The sequence below is a fragment of the Cucumis melo genome, chromosome 12 (genome assembly GCF_025177605.1).
Source record: "Cucumis melo cultivar AY chromosome 12, USDA_Cmelo_AY_1.0, whole genome shotgun sequence".
NCBI lineage: Eukaryota > Viridiplantae > Streptophyta > Magnoliopsida > Cucurbitales > Cucurbitaceae > Cucumis > Cucumis melo.
The window spans coordinates 22,510,123-22,530,473 of record NC_066868.1 but is presented as its reverse complement, the minus strand read 5'-3'; the positions used below and the strand labels follow the sequence as shown (position 1 = coordinate 22,530,473).

At 34.6% G+C, this 20,351-nt stretch overlaps 3 protein-coding genes and 1 non-coding gene across 8 annotated transcripts; 2 read left to right on the top strand and 2 right to left on the bottom strand.

Moving 5' to 3' along the window:
- Positions 1 to 109: 109 nt before the first annotated feature.
- Positions 110 to 12,714, top strand: LOC103487580 (uncharacterized). 4 transcript variants are annotated; one of them, XM_008445928.3, is made up of 15 exons: positions 110 to 404; positions 552 to 689; positions 1,391 to 1,477; positions 4,758 to 4,829; positions 4,948 to 5,146; positions 6,210 to 6,325; positions 7,392 to 7,784; positions 7,880 to 8,014; positions 8,324 to 8,458; positions 8,559 to 8,714; positions 8,885 to 9,124; positions 10,799 to 10,908; positions 11,117 to 11,231; positions 11,425 to 11,505; positions 12,210 to 12,714. In XM_008445928.3, the coding sequence occupies exons 1-15, from the start codon at positions 276 to 278 to the stop codon at positions 12,429 to 12,431; spliced, it is 2,328 nt and encodes a 775-aa protein (XP_008444150.2). In that variant the 5' UTR covers positions 110 to 275; the 3' UTR covers positions 12,432 to 12,714. The 4 variants fall into 4 exon arrangements, 3 of the variants coding, with proteins under 3 accessions (XP_008444150.2, XP_016899665.2, XP_008444158.2); XM_017044176.2 differs by lacking the exon at positions 8,885 to 9,124; XR_007816201.1 differs by lacking the exon at positions 12,210 to 12,714 and having other exon boundaries at positions 124 to 404; positions 11,097 to 11,231.
- A 2,058-nt stretch (positions 12,715 to 14,772) lies between these two features.
- TRNAL-UAG (transfer RNA leucine (anticodon UAG)) lies at positions 14,773 to 14,852 on the top strand. Its single transcript has one exon. It is a non-coding gene; the product is annotated as a tRNA-Leu (tRNA).
- A 197-nt stretch (positions 14,853 to 15,049) lies between these two features.
- Positions 15,050 to 17,261, bottom strand: LOC103487596 (uncharacterized). Of its 2 annotated transcripts, XM_008445959.3 has the most exons (3): positions 17,112 to 17,261; positions 16,405 to 17,040; positions 15,050 to 16,206 (listed from the first exon to the last, which is right to left on the bottom strand). In XM_008445959.3, the coding sequence occupies exons 1-2, from the start codon at positions 17,190 to 17,192 to the stop codon at positions 16,405 to 16,407; spliced, it is 717 nt and encodes a 238-aa protein (XP_008444181.2). In that variant the 5' UTR covers positions 17,193 to 17,261; the 3' UTR covers positions 15,050 to 16,206. The 2 variants fall into 2 exon arrangements, with proteins under 2 accessions (XP_008444181.2, XP_050936486.1); XM_051080529.1 differs by having other exon boundaries at positions 15,050 to 17,040.
- A 24-nt stretch (positions 17,262 to 17,285) lies between these two features.
- LOC103487605 (chlorophyll a-b binding protein of LHCII type 1-like) lies at positions 17,286 to 19,052 on the bottom strand. Its single transcript, XM_008445971.3, has 2 exons — positions 18,435 to 19,052; positions 17,286 to 17,915 (listed from the first exon to the last, which is right to left on the bottom strand). Exons 1-2 carry the CDS (start codon positions 18,869 to 18,871, stop codon positions 17,426 to 17,428), a joined length of 927 nt encoding a protein of 308 aa, XP_008444193.2. The 5' UTR covers positions 18,872 to 19,052; the 3' UTR covers positions 17,286 to 17,425.
- Positions 19,053 to 20,351: the final 1,299 nt, after the last annotated feature.

The window sequence follows — 20,351 nt, the reverse complement described above, 5'->3', positions numbered from 1 at the left end:
GATACCTTAGTGAAGTGTCAGTAACAAGTAAATAGATATCTTATGGAAGTGACAGTAAAAAGTTAAAAATTGATATTTTTAAGAGGTAGTGATTAGATGGCCATGTATTGCACCCAAATTATTTTCATTTCGAAGGAGGAATAAGACTTAAAATTGCGTGAATATGATCGATCGGCGGTAAAAGCCGAGACAAAAGCTCGACCCGGTGATAGTTTTTCAAACTTTTGAAGCTTTGAATTTAGCTACAAGCTTTGTTGCACTCATTTCTGAACATTATGGAGAAGCTAAAGTCACTGGTGCCGGAGAACTTGAAGCAGATGGTGGGTTCAACCACCGCCGATGATCTTCCCTCATCGTCTTCTTTCTTATTACGCCTTTTTCAGCAATCGCAGCTCTTTTTCCAAGTAAGCTTGGTTGTAAATGGCCTCGTATTTCTCTTCCATTTCTCTCTGGAAGAGTCGGTAAAATTAGCATCTGGGTTACACTTAAAAATGTAACTTGGGAGGACTATGTGCAATTTATGATTTTGGGTTTTGCCTCTAATGCCTCAGGTCATCGGGGATTTGACAATGGATCCTGAAAATGCTCTCTGTGGTAAGAAGAAGGACGCTGCTCTGGAGTTGAAGCGCCAGGGAAATCAATGCTTCTTGAACGGGGATTATGCTAATGCTTTGGTTTATTATTCCAAGGTATCAAATTTCATTTTACTTGATGATTATCTCGAATTGCTGCCGTGCTGCAATGGAAAGAATTTTCCAGTTTGTGAAAAAGGAGCATAAGTGGTTCTTCTTGTGTCAAAGTAGTGGGTCAGTGTTATTTTATAAGTAACATTTCCAACCAAGGTTGATGACAAAGTGTGGAAATATTTATTATTTTTGTTTCTTTTAGACGTTTCTTCTAATCACTACTGATTACTATTTTTATTTGATATTCTATAATGTAGGTAATAGAACTATATATTCCAATTTGCAAATTTATTTATATTATTTGAATTAAATAAATAAAAAAATGCAATTCACTTTTAAATAAAAGAATTTCTATTAGAATTATATGGGGAATGGTGATTAGAAGGAACGATTCATAAATAGAAATCACAAGTAATTTTTTTTTTTTTTATGGAATAATGAAAGAAAGAAAAGTCCTTCGAATTGCATCATATTAGTCCATTATATTTATATTGACAATTGCAAAAAACTATTCATACTAAGATCATAGTATGATGGCAGTCGGGCAATTTCTGGATTGACTTACAACTCTAACTTACAATGAAGGATTGGAAACTGGTTCTATCTTCCAGGATTGCTTTACATTACAATCATACACATCGTTAGTTTTCGATCATTTTTGACTGGGATTCCATGTTTTCTGCCTTTTCTTATGATGTCCACAGGCTCTGCTAGTGGCTCCAATGAATGCTGTTGACATGGATAAGAATTTGGTTGCAACCTTATATGTGAATCGAGCATCAGTTTTGCATGTGAGTTCATTCCTTCAGCCGATTCATATTTAATGTAAACTATAATAGTGCTACAATTTTTATTTCACGAGTGATGAATAGGCGTTTTGGTAGTTGCTTTCTTTCTTCCATGCTCACCCTAGATTCACATTTAATGTAAAACTATCACATTACTACATTGTTTTTTTAATGAAAAATTAATTGGTAATGTGGTTGCTGTTTCCTGTAGTTTGTCTGTACACACACACTCTCTCGTTCACACTTACTCACCTGTGTGTGCATGCTCCCTCATGGAGACTCTAATGCTTGTAATTAATTGGATGAATAAAATGCATATTTTGCTAGATAATCTATACCCTTTTAGTAAACTGTAAAAGGGTACTGGTTTCAACTGTGGGTGTAATTCAAATTGGCTGGAGTCAAAAGGCCAAAGTTAAATGGAGATTCTAACGCTTGTAATTAATTGGATGAATGAAATGCATATTTTGCTAGACAATCTATACCCTTTTAGTAAACTGTAAAAGGGTATTCGTTTCAACTGTGAGTGTAATCCAAATTGGCTTGAGTCAAAAGGCCAAAGTTAAATGGGCCAAGGAAGGGGACTGCAATACTAGTTTCTTCCATAGAGTAGCTAGTAGTAGAAAGAATGAGAATCATATTGGTTCTTTGTTACTTGAGTGGGGTGAGAACAAGTGATGATAGAGAGATAGAGGAGGACATTCTTCGGTTTTCTCAAAGCTTTATAGTCCAATAACTCAAGAGATCTTTTGTTGAAGGTATTGCTTGGAGCCCTATCTCTCCTAGAGAGGACAAGGAGCTTGTAGCTCCACCCTGGAGGAAATTAGAAAGGCTGTGTTTAGCAGTGATAGGAACAAGACCTTGGTCTGGATGAAGGAAATGGCGTTTTCCTTCTTAGGTATAAGACATACTTCTCCACCATGGACCGATTAAGAATACCTCTTTCGAAAAAATCTTTAAAAACCCCCTTCTAAATCTCCCTTAACAATGTTCCAATTGTTCTGAGAGAAAGCCATATACGAGGAACTGGGAGGGATACATATTTTTGGGAGGATTAGTGGGTGGGGGAGGGTACTTTCTACAATTTTCACTCATTTGTATCATCTTTCTTCCCTTAAAAATTGTTCCATTTATGATTTTTTAGTTTGGTCAGAGAACTCCATTTGCTTTTCCTTTGGTTTCCGTTGTAACTTGTCCAATAGGGAAACAATGGAAGTTGCATCTTTGCTTTCTTTAGTAGAGGGGTACTTCTTTAGGGAGGAAAGAGGGGATGTTTGCATTTGGAGTCCAAAGCGGCCGGGGGGGTGGGGGGGTGGGGTGGGGTAACCTTCTTCTAGATCCTTCCCCTCTTGGGCTTTCTGTATTTGATGTTATTTGGAGGATTTAAATCATTGAGAAAGTTAGGTTTTTTATTTGGCAAGTATTACTTGGTCACGTGAATACTTGCAATAGGTTGGTTTGGAGAAGAACTCATCTTGTGGGACCTTTTTGTTGCATTCTTTATTGAAAAGCAAACAAGGATATAAATAATCTTTTTTGGGACTGCCAGTATATGAGGACAGTGTGGTATTCTTCTTTTTAGGAGTTCGATGTCAGCATTGCTGGTCAGAGAGACATTTGAACCACGGTCGAGAAGTTCCTTCTGCATCCACCTTTTAGAGAGAGTGGTCATTTTTTTCTGGCTTGCTAGAGTGTGTTCTATTGTATGTGATATTTTGGGGGAGAGGAGTGATAGAGTTCTTAGAGGTAAGGAAAGAGACTCTAGTGAGGTGTGGTCCTTGATGAAATTTCATGTCTCCCTTTGGGCTTTGGTGTCGAACTTTTGTGTACTTATTTGCCAGGGAACATCTCTCTTAGTTGGAGTCCCTTCTTCTAGTGGGACGTTTATAGAGGATGTTTGGTTAGCCCTTGTATTCTTTCATCTTTACTTAATGAAAGTAGTTTTTATAAAAAAAATATTGTTAAGTCAATTTCTTTGGTTGGTATTGATTTTTTTTGTTTTGGGGTTTGGTTAAATATCATTCTCTAAGAAAAGTTTGAATCTTCAAATATCCTGTTAGTTTTTGGTACTTTCTAGAGTTGTCATATTCTCCCATCTATAGACTTGTCTCTCATGTAGTATACCATGATTGGATATGAATATCTAGTTACTCTACCTTACTTAATTTTCAAGTCTTGGTATGGAGTCTTCTTCTTAAGTGTTAGCCCGAGCCTTCTTTCCAAAACCTTTGGAGGAGAATCTTTCTCGCTACATATGGAGTTATCTTCTCTATTATGTGTTCTAAAGGCATCTCATGGCATTGAGAAATGTCACCAGTACTTTTGACATCTATCACATGCTTTTGAAAATACATGGGTATCCCTAAAGACAAGACTGCTGGGAATTTACACGAGATATAAATAAATGCGGAACAAACTAAATCATATCTCAAACTCTCACTTCACTGGTTAGAGCCAAATAAGCAATCAATCATTAAATTATAATTAATAAAGCAAAGGGAAAAAGGAGAACGACATTGTAGTGGTTCGTTTCAAACTTGTTACTACGTCCAATCTTCTGCAACAACATGTTCTACTATGATGGAGATTGAAAAGAACCAGAACACATGCTTACTAATCTATTTCCTCAAATAGCCCAACAAAAGTTATTTGAATCTAGATACCACAACTTGGTACCTTGGAATAAAATAAGAGAAACTCCCAACCCAAGAGGAAAAAACACACTATAATTTTTCAGTAATCCCACTGTCACACAAGCTATGCCTTGGTGAAGAGAAAAAAAATACTAGTGAAGCTCTCAGATTAATTTTCCTTCAGCGGCAATGGAACTTACAACACATCAATATTTTCTTCCTTGTGTGAATATATATATATATAATGTGTCAAGAAAAAATGGTCCAGAGCCCATTAACCCCTTGAAGTAATAAATTCCACTGCCATTATCTATTTCTCTCTTCAAGAAAAATGGCCTCCAAATTAATCCAATAAGATTCTTCACACATTCTCATTCTTCCTTCTTTAAAAAGGCCTTAAACTTTTAACCAATAGAATTAGTTGCTAAAGGGTTACATAAAAAGAATTTGGGCCTTTTTGGAGTTTTGTACCCCACAATTCCTAACAAAGACCATATTTGTGCACTTTGTGGGTATTGTGGTATCGGAGTCCTAGGATTGAAGTTACTTATAAAAGAGAGTACGTAATTAATCATTGCTAATATATGTATGAGCTGAATGATGTAGGTTCCTCCATTGCCACTAATCCATCTGCTTTATGCTCTCTTCAGAAAATGGATCTGCAGCTGGAGTCGTTACGAGATTGCAATAGAGCACTTCAAATTTCATCAAACTATGCGAAGGTGAAACTGATTTCATTTGATATTTTTACGTGGACAAAGAATTCCTTGTAATCCAGTTGTTGGATCTTCCCCTTGTCTTATTATTGCCATGTAATGTTTTTATTTCCTTCTTCTGAAGGCATGGTACAGAAGAGGTAAAGCAAATGTTAGTATGGAAATTTTTGATGATGCTATCCGTGACTTTCAAATTTCTAAGCATGTGGAGGTATCATTCAATGGAAAAAAGCAGATAGATGATGAGCTGAAGGTCATCCAACATCAGCATAGTAGGTCAAATACAGTAAATGAACATAGCAAGAACAAATTGGATGATTATGGTATGCTATGTAAATGATAGTTATATCTACTGTTTAATTCCTTCTGCTAATTTTATCGAATAAAAGCTCAAGATTTTTTCTTTGCACTAAATTATTGAGCTTCAACTTTTAAGTGATGTGATACGATTAGATATTTAAAGGTGGACATGAAAAATGAATTTCCTTCTTATGTTTAAGTTTTGGAAAAACGACAGCGGCCTCATGGATTTAAATTTATGTGCTGTAATTTTTTCTGCAATACATTTTTTCCTGGTGTTTACTTTTTGATTTATTTATAGGACAAGATACCATCCTCTTTATGGTCAATTCCTATTTTCTTGTCCCATCAACATTTCTTTTCTTGTGCAATTGCTTGGTTTTGTGTATTTCTGGAGCTGGCTATGTTTTTGATCTTGTGAATATATGACCTATAGATATCACAAGAGTCCACAATCCTCATTTTCTGCATAGCGAGCTCCAAAACCTTGAGAACTCCAGCTCCAAGTGCTATGGTTAGGGTATCAAAAACTCCTTACGGAGGTAATCACCTCGGTTACCATGGTATTCTATCATCAAACTGAAATTACACTTTCTAGGACTTGGAGGTGAAACAATTGCATGTGTTATTCTCTGGGTTGAGAGGATTTCCTCTTTTATCTTCAATTGATAGAAGGGTTTGGTAGGAGAGGGATCAAGTTTCTTCTCTTCAAGTCTGTTCTTAATATTTTGACAGTCATTTGAGTATTCTTTCAAAGAGATGATAAGAGCTATGTAGTAGTTCAAATTCCCTAAAAATGTTTGTGGCTTTCTAGTAGGTTTTCCTGGGTGGTATCTGCACTATTAGTAAAGTCCACAGTAGGAATCCCGAGACTGATCTTTGCTGAACAGCATAAAGGGGTGCCTTGAAGATTTCGGGAAGGTGCCAAAATAGTCTTTAAAATACTCTTCTAAAACAACCTCCAAGCTAGTTTAGATGATCTGCTTATATGGACCGCTCAACAAAATTTTGGTTTCTGCTTCCTGTGTGTGTTGAACATAGGTACTATCAGTCACTTGCTAAAAAGTAGCATGATATGTATTACAGATGATCTGATCCAAGTAAAATTACATGTCACCACATCGAATAAAGGAAGAGGAATGGTTTCACCCACTGAGATACCTCCATCATCCTTGATTCATGTTGAAGAACCTTATGCCGTGGTGAGTACATATTTCTCTTCTAAATCATGGGGAGTGCATTTTATCGCCCATTCTATTTTTTCACCTTTTCTTCTTCTTCCTTTTTCTTAATCCAACAATTTCTCTCGACTTGACACCTACACTGTCGGCTACCGCTAGGTCTACAACTTACATGCTTTGACTGCCTAGAGTCCCCCCCCTCCCCCTTCCCGAACCCATTAGGCCTTACTGTTAAGAAACTATATTTTCACGAGGAAGTTATCCTGTATATTTTCTAGATGTTTTAGTTTTATATATATTGAAACAAGTACTTTTAAGAATATATGAAAGAACACAAGGGTGTAAAAAAGCCCATAAAAACTCTACTGAAGGGAGAGGTTCCAACTAAGTAAAATGTTGCCAGAAGATTAATAGCAAAAACCCATCTTTAAGTTTATCTTTTATAACTTCTCTTACAAGTTTCATTGTTTCTCTTTGAAAATAGATGGTAAATTCATTATAATGCTAAAACTAGGAGTGTTCATAGATTCAATTTGAACATCTTTTTCACAAAATTGAAAAACCAAATCTAGTGTTTAGTTTTGTTAAGTGGCAAAGCAAACAAGTCATATAGTGGAAATAGCCAAAAAGGATCTGGTTTTGAATTGGACAAGTCCACCTATACCTGTCTTATACTTTCTCCTACTCCGTTAATTGGTAGCCAGGTTAGAGTTTTCTGTGTCTTTTTTCTCTCTGTTCAGGGGCTCTCTTAAAGGCTTTGCAACCAGGAGCTGGTTGACAACAATCTAGTCAGTTCCTCTTTATTTTAGTAGATTTTGTTTGGTTCTTGTCTCATTGGACTAATGACTCACCACTCTTGTACTGTCTGACAAAGCCCAAATGGTATTGCAGTCAACATAATCTTCAACTCTTTCCTGCTTTAAAGTCATTTAATTTGCCACTTCTGTCTGGACATATTTTTCCTAAATAAATTGGAAATATGAACCAATTAAATCTCTCAAAGTATTAAAATTTTAACAATTCTCATTCTATTGTCACATTTTCCCATTTCAAGTTATATAACGTTTACTTCAACTTTGACTGGCAGGTAATATTGAAGCATTGTAGAGAAACTCATTGCCATTACTGCTTGAATGAACTACCAGTGGATAAAGTACCTTGTCCATCATGCTCAATTCCTCTGTACTGCTCACAACATTGCCAGATACAAGCTGGGGGGCCTATGTTACGAAATGTTTCAGATATTCAAGATATTTTTAAAAATCTATCTGATGACCTCAGAACGTATATTCAAGAAATAACTCTGTGCAGTTTTTCCGAGTTAAGGACTGAAAATGTTCATGAACATAAACATGAATGTGATGGTGTGCACTGGCCTGCAATATTGCCATCTGAAATAGTTTTGGCTGGGCGAATAGTGGCAAAATTTATAGCGCAGAGAGGTGTCTTTGCAGATGCCTCTAACCTTGTGGATATGTTGGTACTTCTGATGACTATATATCCCTTCTAATTGTATTGGGTTTTTTCCTTTAAAAGGGCAACTACTCCAAAGCTTATTTCATTGTGTTGCTGTAGAACCTTTCACACCATTTTCCGGAAATGCACACTGACAGCAAGCTGGAGTGTATCATCTATTCCATTATATTATTAAGTTGTCTTCAGCAATTCTTCCCTTCTCAAGTTGAAATAAATGGGAACACCACCTCGCAGGTTTGTTGACTCACTTTCACTCCATCATTTGTTCTAAAAAGAATGAAAAAGGCCCAATTTACTTGAATGCATGCTTGTACAATAGCGCCCTTTCCTTTTGATGATGTTTAATTATTCTACATTTCCAGACCCTTGCATTTTGATGGTTGGCCTTATCTTTTCAGTCATAAAAGCCAAAATCTGATTCAAATATTTTTATCAATTAAGTACTTAGGACAAACTATACCATGTTAAAATTGTCAATAGTTCCATCAGTGTAGTTTATGTGGCACATGATTGTGAGATGGATTATTTGCTCTATCAATGCAGATTGCCATACTTATATCCCAAATTAGGACAAACTCTATATCTATTGTTCGTATGAAATCCTTTGATGCACCAGGATCACCAGATAAGGGTGAAAGATTATCTAGTGTGATTCCTTTTACTTGTAATATGGAACAAGTAAGCTCATCTGCATCTATTTCTCTATGCTTTTATTTTTTCATTTGATCTAAATAGCAAATCTTTATATTTGGTACTTCCTCATTGTGGTTTCTGATAGGTCAGAGTAGGTCAAGCTATTTATACAACTGGAAGCTTGTTTAACCATTCGTGCAAACCAAACATCCATGCATATTTTAATTCACGCACCCTCTTTATTCGGGCAACTTCGTTTGCGGCAGTGGGGTGCCCCCTAGAGTTGTCGTATGGTCCACAGGTTTGCCTACTCTCCAAGCTCGGGTTTACATTTTTTGATTACAGCATTTGCACTCAGTGTTCTTTTAACTTTTCCTTCTAAAACATAAATGTCATGCCTTATTTTCTGATCAGTCACAATAGAAAGCTAGATGCTCTTCCTAACCAAATGTACTTCCTCTGCCCTGACAGGTTGGTCAGTTGGACTGTAAAGACCGTCTTAAGTTGCTAAAGGATGAGTACTCTTTTAATTGTCAGTGTAGTGGTTGCTCAATTGTGCATATATCCGACCTTGTGATCAATGCATTTTGTTGTATAAATCCAAATTGTCGTGGTGTAGTCTTGGATAGATCCATCTTCAACTGTGAAAACACGAAAACTAAGGACTTTCTTACTGTCGACGACCAAATTATTCTGGAGCCTATCATGCAGGTATTCTAATATCTTTGAAACTGAATTGGAAATTCCCTTTGAGAAGTTGAAAAGTTAGAAAACTTCAACCAAATAAAATGAAGCAAAAATCAACTCTCTCACGAGAACTATACCATTATCTTGGAACAAATTAACTCCCCATTTTGAAATTATAACTTATCTACTCTCATTACTCGTTGGATATATCTGTTGTCATTACTTTGTTGATAGGATTTTTGTCCCTTGTCTCCACCTTACCAATGAAATGGTTTTTGTGTCCTATAAAAATAAAATAAAAACACCAAAGAGAAATTAGTTTTTGTGACCCCCTCTGTCAAATTTAGGAAATGTAGACTTGGTAGAATATTTGCTTTCCACCGTAAGCGATCTCTATTCCTGTTCACCACCTGAGAATTCAGCAGCCGTAAGAGCAATGGTACTACCTACTTGGAGGGTTAAGATTCCCAAGAAAGTGAAAATTTTTCTATGGTCCCTTGCTTTTAGAAGCCTTATTTTAGGATCCCACATAACAAGAAAATACTCAAGAACACCAAAACATACAATAACACAAAGAACGCACAAGGAGAGTCAAATATGGAAAGTATACAATACCACAAGAACAAGTAACAATGCTACTCCTAGCCTTTCGAGAGAGCTAGACTCTCCAAATTCCCTCAAGAAAATCCCACAAAGTACTTCACACCTTTCTCTTAACCCATTCCCTCTATTTATAACTGAAATCCTAACCATCTTACTAATTAATTACTAATATGCCCCTTCTAATAACCATTACCATACTAATATTCTACTAATATATCTCTGTGCTGCGTTACACCTTAATATGCATAAGAAGCTTCAAAGGAAGTCTCCACAGTGGTTCCTCTCTCCATCCATGTGCTGCCTTTGTCTTAAGGATATTGAGAGTTTGGATCACCTGTTTCTTCATCGTGATTTTGCTTCAAAAGGGTAGAGTATTCTTTTTTGCAAGTTTGGGATGGTTGGTGGTCTCCCCATGAAGATTGATGATTGGATGATGGAAGATCTTGATGGTGGGTGGTTGGATAGGCGAGAAAGGCAAAATCCTTTGGCGATGTGCTACCAAGTACTACCCATGTGCTCTTGTGGTGTCTTTGGAATGAGAGGAATAGTAGGACCATTGAAGATAAGTTCAATTTTTTTTATTCCTTTTCGGCTTTTGTGCAGAATAGCGCCTCTTGGTGGTGCACCAATTACACCAAATTCTTTTGTAATTATAGCCTTCTTATGATTATTAACAATTAGAGGGCTCTTCTTGATTAGTTTTGTGGGAGAGGGTTTCCTCAACCCCGGACCTTACGCTGTTTTTCTTGCTCTTTTGTTGACTATACTCTGTTTCCTATTTAAATAAAAAGAAAAGAAAAAGAAAGAGAATCATACTATAAACCAAGTTACAAATTACAAGTCACTCGCTCTAACCCATGAGAAGAAAAAACTCCAACTACTACCACTAATACTATTCAAACAACAATAACCCTCGAACTCTTTATCTAAAGAAACCCAAAGAGAAGCTAAGTTTATTCATTTTCTCGAACACTAAATTATTGCTTTCATACAATATCTTTCACACTGGTTTGAGATGGATAAAAATTTTATGCTTTTGCCAAGTTTAATAATGATTTGAGCAACGGACTAAATGGTGATATTGGATTTCCATAGACTGACAGCTTCCTTCATGCTGGTCCTAGCCATTGCTTAAAATGTGGATCTTATTGTGATATAAAATCATCTCGTTTGACAGTGGATAAGGCTGGGATTCACTTTACAAGGTAATATCCTGATGCAGTATTGCCCAAGTCCGTTAGTGTTGGTCACAATTTGTTCTATAATTGCTCATAACAAGAGAATTCTTTCTTTTTTCTTGCCTGGAGTTTTGCTGTTTCGGATTATGATCTTTACAGAACATGTCTAGATCTAATAAGCTATCATGAATTTATTTTCTCCCCGGGTTTGATAGCTGGCTGAAAAACTACACAGATTGCAGCAGGAGATAAATTTAAATAGGGTGTCAGAGACTACAGTCTCAGATGCTTTGGGAGCTCTAATCTCACTGAAGTCGACATTACATGAATATAATAGGCGTATAGCGGAAGTGAGTTCTTGTTTCAATATCAAATACTACGTGGTATCATTTTCCTTTTATCTACTGCTCGAATGATAGAGAATTAGAGATACCAATGTCAAAATGATTGTAGTGTGGACAATGCTTGTCACAATCTTACCCGAGTGATGCTAGTTCCGGTTAAGTTGGATACAAATGATGGTATGTAATTTAATTCGTGTAGGCTGAAGACAACCTGTCGCAGGCCTTCTGTTTGCTTGGAAAACTAGAGCTTGCAGCAGAACATTGTAAAGCATCAATTCGGGTATACTTTCTCTATGGTGTTTTATAATTGTATTTATAGCAAGTAAACTTGTTCCAACATGCTCCACTTTTCTGTGATAATCATCCTAAAGATGCGCGATTCCATTTATAATCTTAAAAATAACATATTGGGCCATCTTTCCACGCTTGTGAAACATGTCGAGGCATGCTGCATCATTGTATTTCCTTATTGCACATGATGGGGGATCCTCTGCTATCTCTTTCGGTTGTACATCTTTTCATCTTTTTTCTCTCTTTAATTTGCTTCATCTTTTTCTGTTGTTATCTCCCCCTATTGTTCAAGCCTCATTTGTAATTTTCGATGTTATCCCTTTTGTACTCATTGGATTATTTCATCCATCAATTAATTTTTTCTCATTAGAATTTTTCTTTATTATAAACAATTTTGAGATTGAAGTAAATTTATGAGGTGTGCAGTGTTGTGCTACATAACAGTGACGAGCCGCTACCAGGGGTTACCCTAGGAACTGAATCAAAACTGAATTCACATGCTACAAAATGAAACTAAATCAATCCGAACCTCCTGCATATGTTTCGTTTGGAAATACATCATTTTCATCTGAATCGCTTGTCCATGTTCTTTTTGAACGTTTCTTTCTCCTTTTCTGTTTTGGATTTGAGGCAACTTTCTTCAATTTTGTTTGGAGCACATAAAATCTGAGCTTTACATTCCTGCTTTTGCAGATTCTTGAGAAGTTGTATGGTGGAAATCATATAGCCATTGGCAATGAACTCTTGAAGCTTTCTTCTATTCTGATATCTGTGGGTGACCACAATGCTGCGGACTGCATTAAGCGATCGAGTAAAATTTTCAGGTGTTATTATGGATCAAATGCCAACACAATGTTTCCGTTTTTGAACATCTTGGAGGAAGAAACTCACAAATTCGTCAGCACACATCTTTAATCACAACTTTCCATGGAAGCCAAAACTCCACTTCTCAGCTGTTGGAAACTTAAAAGTTTTAAACTGTGTTTCTAAAAATTGTTCCTTTCTTTCCCTCTATTATCCTGTTCAAATGGTAGCTGTTACCTGTTTAATTTTCTCTTTCACTAGTTTCATCTTCTAAGTAATAAATTTTGGGACATTTGTAAATATAAGAATCAAACTTTGAAGTATTTGCAAAGAATTTGTATATGTACGTTCAAGTTTTTGAAGTCTATTGATAATAGATCATATCATTGGTAGCTATCTATTAACGATAAACTATCTCGTTAGTAGAGTCTATCGGCAGAGGAGTCGTCCATCTAAAAATTTCAGTATATTTACCACTTTTTAAAAAAGTTGCTATATACTTAATTATTATCTCTTAAGGGTACTAGAATATCAATAACTTTTATTTTTGTTTAAAATTTTGAACTCTTAAGTTTCAACCCATAGTCTCATTCATCAATTAATTATTTCTCAAGTTTTAACTTGAGAAAAAAAATGTTTTTTTAAAATATATTTTTTAAAAAACATTTTTTATAAAATTAGTTTAAAATCTAAACATTTATATATTTGGTTCGATCTCTTTATAAAAGTTTATATGCGAAAACTGTGTTTGGTTTATCCTATACTAATGATGTTTTATACTGAGGTCGAATTACCATAAAAGACTATCAAACATTATGAACTAATTTCATAAATAAATGCACGTTTTGTTTTGAATATTTTTTTAAAAAAATATATTTTGAAATTAATTGCACGTTATCTTGAAATTATTAACTTCTTTGTTACTTGAAATTATTGAAGTTTAAACTAAACATTTTTTCGATTTTTTGTATTCTTTTTTTTTGGACATTTCAATTTTAGAAGCAAAAATATCTTAAAATGTAAATACATAACTATAAGAAAGATATAATTGATTTCCAACGATAAAATATAAATAAGATCACTAATTTTTTTGAAAAAAATATAATATCAACTAGACAGAAAGGTTAGCAATTCGATCATGTTCATAATTCATTTTCATTTCACGAACAAAACTATCATGTTATTTGTTGATGTTCTATGACTTCTTTCACAAATGTTAAAGCGGAATAGATTTGGCTGAGAGTGGAACATTTGCAAACCCATATATTTAAATATATATATATAAAAACACATTTCAAAGTATTTAAAAATTAAAGAAACAAAAAGAAAGAAGGAGTAAAAAATATATAGGAAAAAGGAATAGAAATAATAGAGGAAGAAAAATAGATATTTAGGAGGGATTCTTGATTAAAACACCAAATAAACATTTTTTCTAAAATTTGGTATTCTCTAAAATGGTTTATTTCATAATCTCATTTTTTTAAAGTTATTTTAAACAAACGTCAAACATCTCACTTTATCTTAAAAATAAATTATTTTAAACATTAAACACTTCAAAAATCAATCTAAACGACTTCTTAGGCTAAGCAATTTGTCTCTATTATTAGATCAAATGGTTAAATTATTTCTAGAAATGCTACATTTACGGTTTGCATAATGCACTAGAGGTCTAGGGTGAAAGAATTGATGATATAGAAGTCGTGTTTCTAGTATACAATTGTGTGAGGGTGAAAATGTGGAGTAAAGTTGTTTAAAATATAAATCCGATATACAACTTTAAGTGATTGTGTAGCGGGTATGACTTTGCCGTCCTATTTTTGTCGATTTTTTCTCCTCGTCCCTATCTTTCTTGATAAATATTTAAACAACATTGTTACAAAAAAAATCAAATTCTATAGGATATTTTTGTCATTACCTTGAAAAACTATATTAATCTTAAACTTTATCCATTTCTACACTTTTAAATAAATCTTAAATTAATGCATACTTTATTTTAAATAAATCTTAAATTTTCGTTTATTTAAAACAATTTAAAAATTTAAGGGTTAAAATAATTTTTTTTTAAACATTGGAATAACTTTTTATGATTCAACACTAAAAACAATTGAGTACATTTTACATTACCATTGTTGAAACAAAATGGATAACCAAAAGGCAACACAAAATTAAAAAATAAAGAGATTGCTATTTTAGAAATAACAATGAAGTATATAACAACATTTACAAAATTATAAATATAATGAAGTTTAACGGTATAAACTTATGTTACTGATAAATTATAGACCAATATTTTCAACAGTGTATGATATTCTATCATTGATAAACTTTAACCGAATTTGTTATATTTGCATTTATATATGTAAATATTTTGAATGTTGCAAATATTCCAAAGATAGACAAAAATATTAGAAAACAATTAATTAAAGATAATGTAAATGATTTTTCAAAACAAGACAGTTTGGCCGAGTGGTCTAAGGCGCCAGATTTAGGCTCTGGTCCGAAAGGGCGTGGGTTCAAATCCCACAGCTGTCACTTTTTTTTTTTTATTCTTTTCATAAAAAATCTTTATTCATTCTCAATTCTTGCCAGGCAAGGGTGTGTCATTGAGCATCTCATTAAGCATGTGTTTGTATTACTATCAATTGAATCAAACAAAAAACTATACCAAAAATTAAAAAAAGAAGAAAGAAACCAAACCAAAGTAAACAGCAGCCTACAAAGACACAGGATTAAGAAAATTGGGTACCAAGAACATTTATACATCTAAATTCAGCTTACCAATCAGTTCAATTCAGCTGGATGATCATAGTAGGAACAATTTGAATATCTATGCAGTTTCAACATATATGGATCATTGCAAAAAAAAGAAAAAACAAAAACAAAGAATGTCTTTCCAGCAAATCTTTATGCCCAATATCCAACGACATCTTCTTCACAATCAGTTTATTCTTTCTCAAAAGTACGTCCAAAATCATATTTCCATCCAACCTACACCTTTCTTCCATCCGCAAAACCGTCTTCCAGAGTTCATGAACCTTTCTCCAAAGGTGACTTATAAAAGCCAATAGATTGACGACAATCATTGAATTAGAGAGGGTTGTGGCTAACCTCTTTTGAAAATGAATTCAAAATCCACAACACAATGATATCATTGTTACAAGCAAGCCAAAAGAAGATTACCTTCTGCATTTGGTCCTGACTTGATCTTTCTAGAATTTTCCATCATCGTAGCACGATTCCACGAACTATAGTTACTTGCTCTGATTAAATGGTAGTACGTAGAGTAAAAGTAGGTGTAAATCAATGATGAAGGAAGCAGAGATTCAGTTGAGCATTCAAAGAGGATTCCAAGATAGAACCAGGATTCCAAGATAGAACCTTTCTAAATCAGTCGATCCAAAAGCTCAATACTCCTCTGGTAGGTTTGGAATATAAAGAAAGGTCTAACAAGTAAAATTTAACATTAGGAAAAGAAACAACAGTGGAGGAGTTTGAACACAAGACCTTCCTAGACCACCTGTCGTGATACCATCCTAAATCACTAACCGATTAAGTTTATGGGAGAGACATATTTAATATAAAATATAAAATACCATTTAAATTACAAACTAATACAAAAGCATAAATCGATGAGTGAAGAAAAATTTAAAATAATATCTAACAAACTTAAAAGAGAGTTATTAAAAAATCCTTCAAATGCAAAAATGAAATACAGTAGGTGAACAAATATTACGTAACATTCCTTTCCAACCCTTTTAACACTTGGATTATTCTGCTCGCCTCAACGATCTCACAAAACAACACGCACCCCACAAGCCAGAAAAAATGACCATTCTCATGAAAGGGTGAGTGGAGGAGCAACTCCAGGATTATATCACTACAAACCCTGTGACCAGAGAGAGATAAACCAACCATTTTAAAGAAATCACTACAAACAGCTCTTGAAACTCGTTTGAGAATAGAACTAATCGTGGCCATTATTGACCCAGAAAGGAAATTAAAGCTTCAATTCAACTGCTCATGCTTATGAAATAAAGAATAAGTATGTACAAAACAAAAGAGATAACTGAAGCGGAATTATTACCTATAATGCAGGAGGATCATTCAGCAAGAAATCCTCTACAGTTGAAGGGAATTCCAATCCTTCCAAACATCCATCATCGCCATTAGAAGCAAAAACAGCTTTTCCCAACAGCAAATACGCTAATCTAAGAGGCTCTAATCTGTCTTCTTCACCACCACCATTACTAAAGAACTCGATCCATCCATTTAGCCTCTCTACCTCCTTTCTACATTTGGGGCCTTTTAAGCCAACGATCTTACTGTAAAACCCGCTTTCACATCCCTCACAGCCATTACAGCCAATCTTAGCTCCTAATTCCTTTTCGTCACACGAATCTTCTAACCCTAGGAGTTGAATTAGCCGTTGAATGTCGTCTAAATCTCGATTTTGGCCACGATCGATGAGATTTGGAGGATTCGATACTGGTTTCGGATGAGATGGTGGAGAATGGGAGTAATTTGAGAGGAATTCGAGTGGCGGTTGGCTGCTTTCTTGTAAGGTGGAGCTTGTGTTGGTTTGGGGGAAATGAAGGTACATGGGAGTGCTCAGTAAGTCTTCTTCAGTTGATGAAGAAGCATTGGTTTGTACTGGCACTGGAGGTGGTGGATGAAGAACGTCTCGTTGCGATGAATGATCTAATTTGAGGCGCTTTTCGACCTGTGTTGTGAATCAATTGAAGGAAAATGAGGGAGAAAAACAGGGGAAATGGAATTGAAATCGGGATTTACCTGCTTTAGAGAGGAAAAGAAATGGGAGTGAAGAGATAAACACGGTGGCGGTGGCGGTGGCGGCTGCATTTTTTCACCCATGAGGCTGCGGCAATGTTTCCAATGAGTAAGAGACAAATAGACTCGTTAACTATATGGCGGAATCATATGCTTTCCATAATAAGAAAAATGATATTCAATATAAACACAATTTTGATCTCATTTAATTTGAATTGAAATGTTACAATGGATGATTTCTTTCGTCATTCCATTTCAAACTCAAATTAGTTGAAAGGGGAAGTGATTGAAGCGCATGAAGCTATACATTATTTGACTCATTTTCCAGGAACAAAGTTGGTAGCGTAAGCCCAAGCATTGTTGTTGACTGGGTCAGCAAGATGGTCAGCAAGATTCTCTAGTGGACCCTTTCCGGTGACGATAGCTTGAACGAAGAATCCAAACATGGAGAACATAGCCAATCGTCCATTCTTCAGCTCCTTCACTTTGAGCTCTGCAAAGGCTTCCGGGTCATCTGCAAGTCCCAATGGGTCAAAGCTACCGCCTGGGTAGATGGGATCGGTCACCTCCCCTAGTGGACCACCGGCAATACGGTATCCCTCGACGGCCCCCATGAGAACAACTTGGGAGGCCCAAATGGCTAGAATGCTTTGGGCGTGGATCAAACTTGGGTTTCCTAAGTAGTCGAGTCCACCTTCGCTGAAAATCTGAGAACCGGCTTTGAACCATACTGCTTCTCCGAACTTCACACCATTACGGGAAAGAAGCTCTGGGAACACGCAACCCAATGCTCCAAGCATAGCCCACCTGAACCAAACCACCAAGTTAACGATATAATGAAACAATATCTAATTTATTTCTTTGAAACTAAGAATTAAGTTAAAATCAAAACTCAATTTGAGTTTATAGATACTAAAGACTCCGTTTTGATAGTTTTAGAATTTAAAATTTATGCATATTTTCTTACAAATTTTGTATTTACAAGTCCAATTCAGAAAAGCAAAAAATAAGTTTTTTGAAAATAAAAAAGAATATATAAATATTTAGTTTAAGAAACTTAGAAAACAGTATTGTTTAGAGAGTAGAGATAACAGAACTAAAAACTCTTAAAGGAAGAAATCATTCTATATAAACTTGATTTTCAAGTTAAAAAAAGATCCAAATTTTGGACACATTTATTATATTTGAAAAAGAGAACAACATAAAAAAGATAAATATTTATAAACTTAATTTTCTAAGAAAATACAAAAGCAAAATACTTGACGAGTTTACATGTATAAAAAGTCACGTTAAAGAATATGGTAGGCTTTGCTTTTAATTAGTTACCTAGAGTGGATGACTTCAAGTTCACGGTTCTTGGCAAAAGTCTCAGGATCAGCAGAAAGTCCAGCAGTATCCCAACCATAGTCACCGGGGAATTCTCCAGTAAGATAGGATGGAGGCTCACCGGAGAATGGGCCCAAATACTTAACACGGTCAGGTCCGTACCACGGGCTTCCAGAAGAAACCGACTTGGCGGCAGATTTCCTCATGTTGACTCTGCTGTTGCCGAAAAGCTCGGGGGAAGAAGGCGTAAGTTTCACCGCTTTTCCGGCGAGAGAGGGCGAGGATAGAGCCATGGTTGAGGCTGCCATTGCAATTAAGAATAAGCTAATCTTAATGAAGAAAAGAAAATGTTCTTTGTATTTGATAAATGGTGGCGTTTTGGGGGACTTTATATGCTTTTTTTTTCCCATGAGATTGGTTATCTTCATTTCCGTCATGATGTCGCCAAGTGGCGCTTCATTGATGATATCTTAAAATCTATAATGATCATCCTCTTTGCCAATGGTGTGGTGACACGTGGAAGGACTCTCCATCTTCTAAAAGATTCTTCAAATAAAAATAAATAAATAAAGAAAAAACTTGTAAGAAGATACATATGTACATTTTTATATGAAATTAATATGAGAAATAATCGACTTTACAGTGACTTGATCAAACTTTCTTATTTGTTTCATATGTTAGGTTAAATTACTAATCAATTCACGTACTTTACTAGATGAGATTTCACGTACTTTACTCATTGAGTCCAACGGTTGATTAACTTATTTCAAGAAAATTGATTCATTCAAGGATGTTTCCAACTCTCATATAATTTCCATGTTGTTCCACTTCTATCAAGTACAATCCTATCGAACACAAGTTTGTTTAACTGAAGTTCAATAATCGAGATCAAGATAGGCCTTATTATTTCTTCTAGAGGTTCAAGTGATCAATCAAAAAAGGTTTATCACATGATTCATTCCAATTCAACTAAGCTAATAAGTGGTGTTGCATGATAGAGTATCGGACTAGCTCGAACCCCTATCAATATGATAAATGTCTATGTATATAAATAGGTACTTAACCCAACGAACAATGTGTCTTACGTGAGAAAGCTTTTTTCTAATATACATAAAAAGCTTGCATGACTTTTTGATGAATTGTGTTTTGATAAAACATATTTGTGAGTATATTATCTTTATAAATTTAAGTTATAACAACAATGTATAGGTGTGAGTATGCTTTTAAACTTAATAAAAAAATTAGAAAAAATTACCTTTTTAGTATGAAAGTTTTAATGATATATCAATTTGTGTCTTTATGATCAAAATGTATACTTTTAGTCTCAAATGTTTATAAGAATTAACTCCTTAATAATTATCCTAAACAATCATGTTCAAACTTGGATTCTTATTGACACATATTTCATTTTAATCTAAGTTTAGAAATGAAGATAATTAGGATAAGGATCTTTAGCTTATGATATCTTATCCAATATCTTAAATAAATCTTCAACACCAAGAAATTTCCCTATTGCGGATATTTCAATATCGAATGCCTTGGAGTATCAAAGGCATTGGATAACAAGTGGGACATAATTGCGATAAAAAAATATATACTAATAATAATAATAATAATAATAATAATAATAATAATAATAATAATAATAATAGAAAAGAGAAAAAAAAGCATTATGTCTTTTTGCCATTTAAAAGCTATAATATGGGATTTGGTTTGTGGGAGATAAGAACTTGCCATGTGGAGATTCACAACCAATGAAATCATAGACATTGATTTTCCCATGATAACCATCTTTTATTTACTTCGCCTCTAATAAAGTATAACACATTTCATTTCGGTAAATCCTACGAAATTATCATGCACCTTTTCTCTTTATTAAAAATGGCTTTTAAGTAAAAAGAATTTAGTTCAACAATA

Excerpts from the sequence above, each read along its gene's own strand:
- LOC103487580 (XM_008445928.3), top strand. The coding sequence starts at position 276 with ATGGAGAAGCTAAAGTCACTGGTGCCGGAGAACTTGAAGCAGATGGTG. Across the intron at positions 7,785-7,879 it reads CTAACCTTGTGGATATGTTG|AACCTTTCACACCATTTTCC; the intron begins GTACTTCTGATG and ends GTGTTGCTGTAG. Across the intron at positions 9,125-10,798 it reads TTCTGGAGCCTATCATGCAG|ACTGACAGCTTCCTTCATGC; the intron begins GTATTCTAATAT and ends GGATTTCCATAG.
- LOC103487596 (XM_051080529.1), bottom strand. The coding sequence starts at position 17,192 with ATGGGTGAAAAAATGCAGCCGCCACCGCCACCGCCACCGTGTTTATCT. Across the intron at positions 17,041-17,111 it reads TCTTTTCCTCTCTAAAGCAG|GTCGAAAAGCGCCTCAAATT; the intron begins GTAAATCCCGAT and ends TTCACAACACAG.
- LOC103487605 (XM_008445971.3), bottom strand. The coding sequence starts at position 18,871 with ATGACGGAAATGAAGATAACCAATCTCATGGGAAAAAAAAAGCATATA. Across the intron at positions 17,916-18,434 it reads CTTGAAGTCATCCACTCTAG|GTGGGCTATGCTTGGAGCAT; the intron begins GTAACTAATTAA and ends GGTTTGGTTCAG.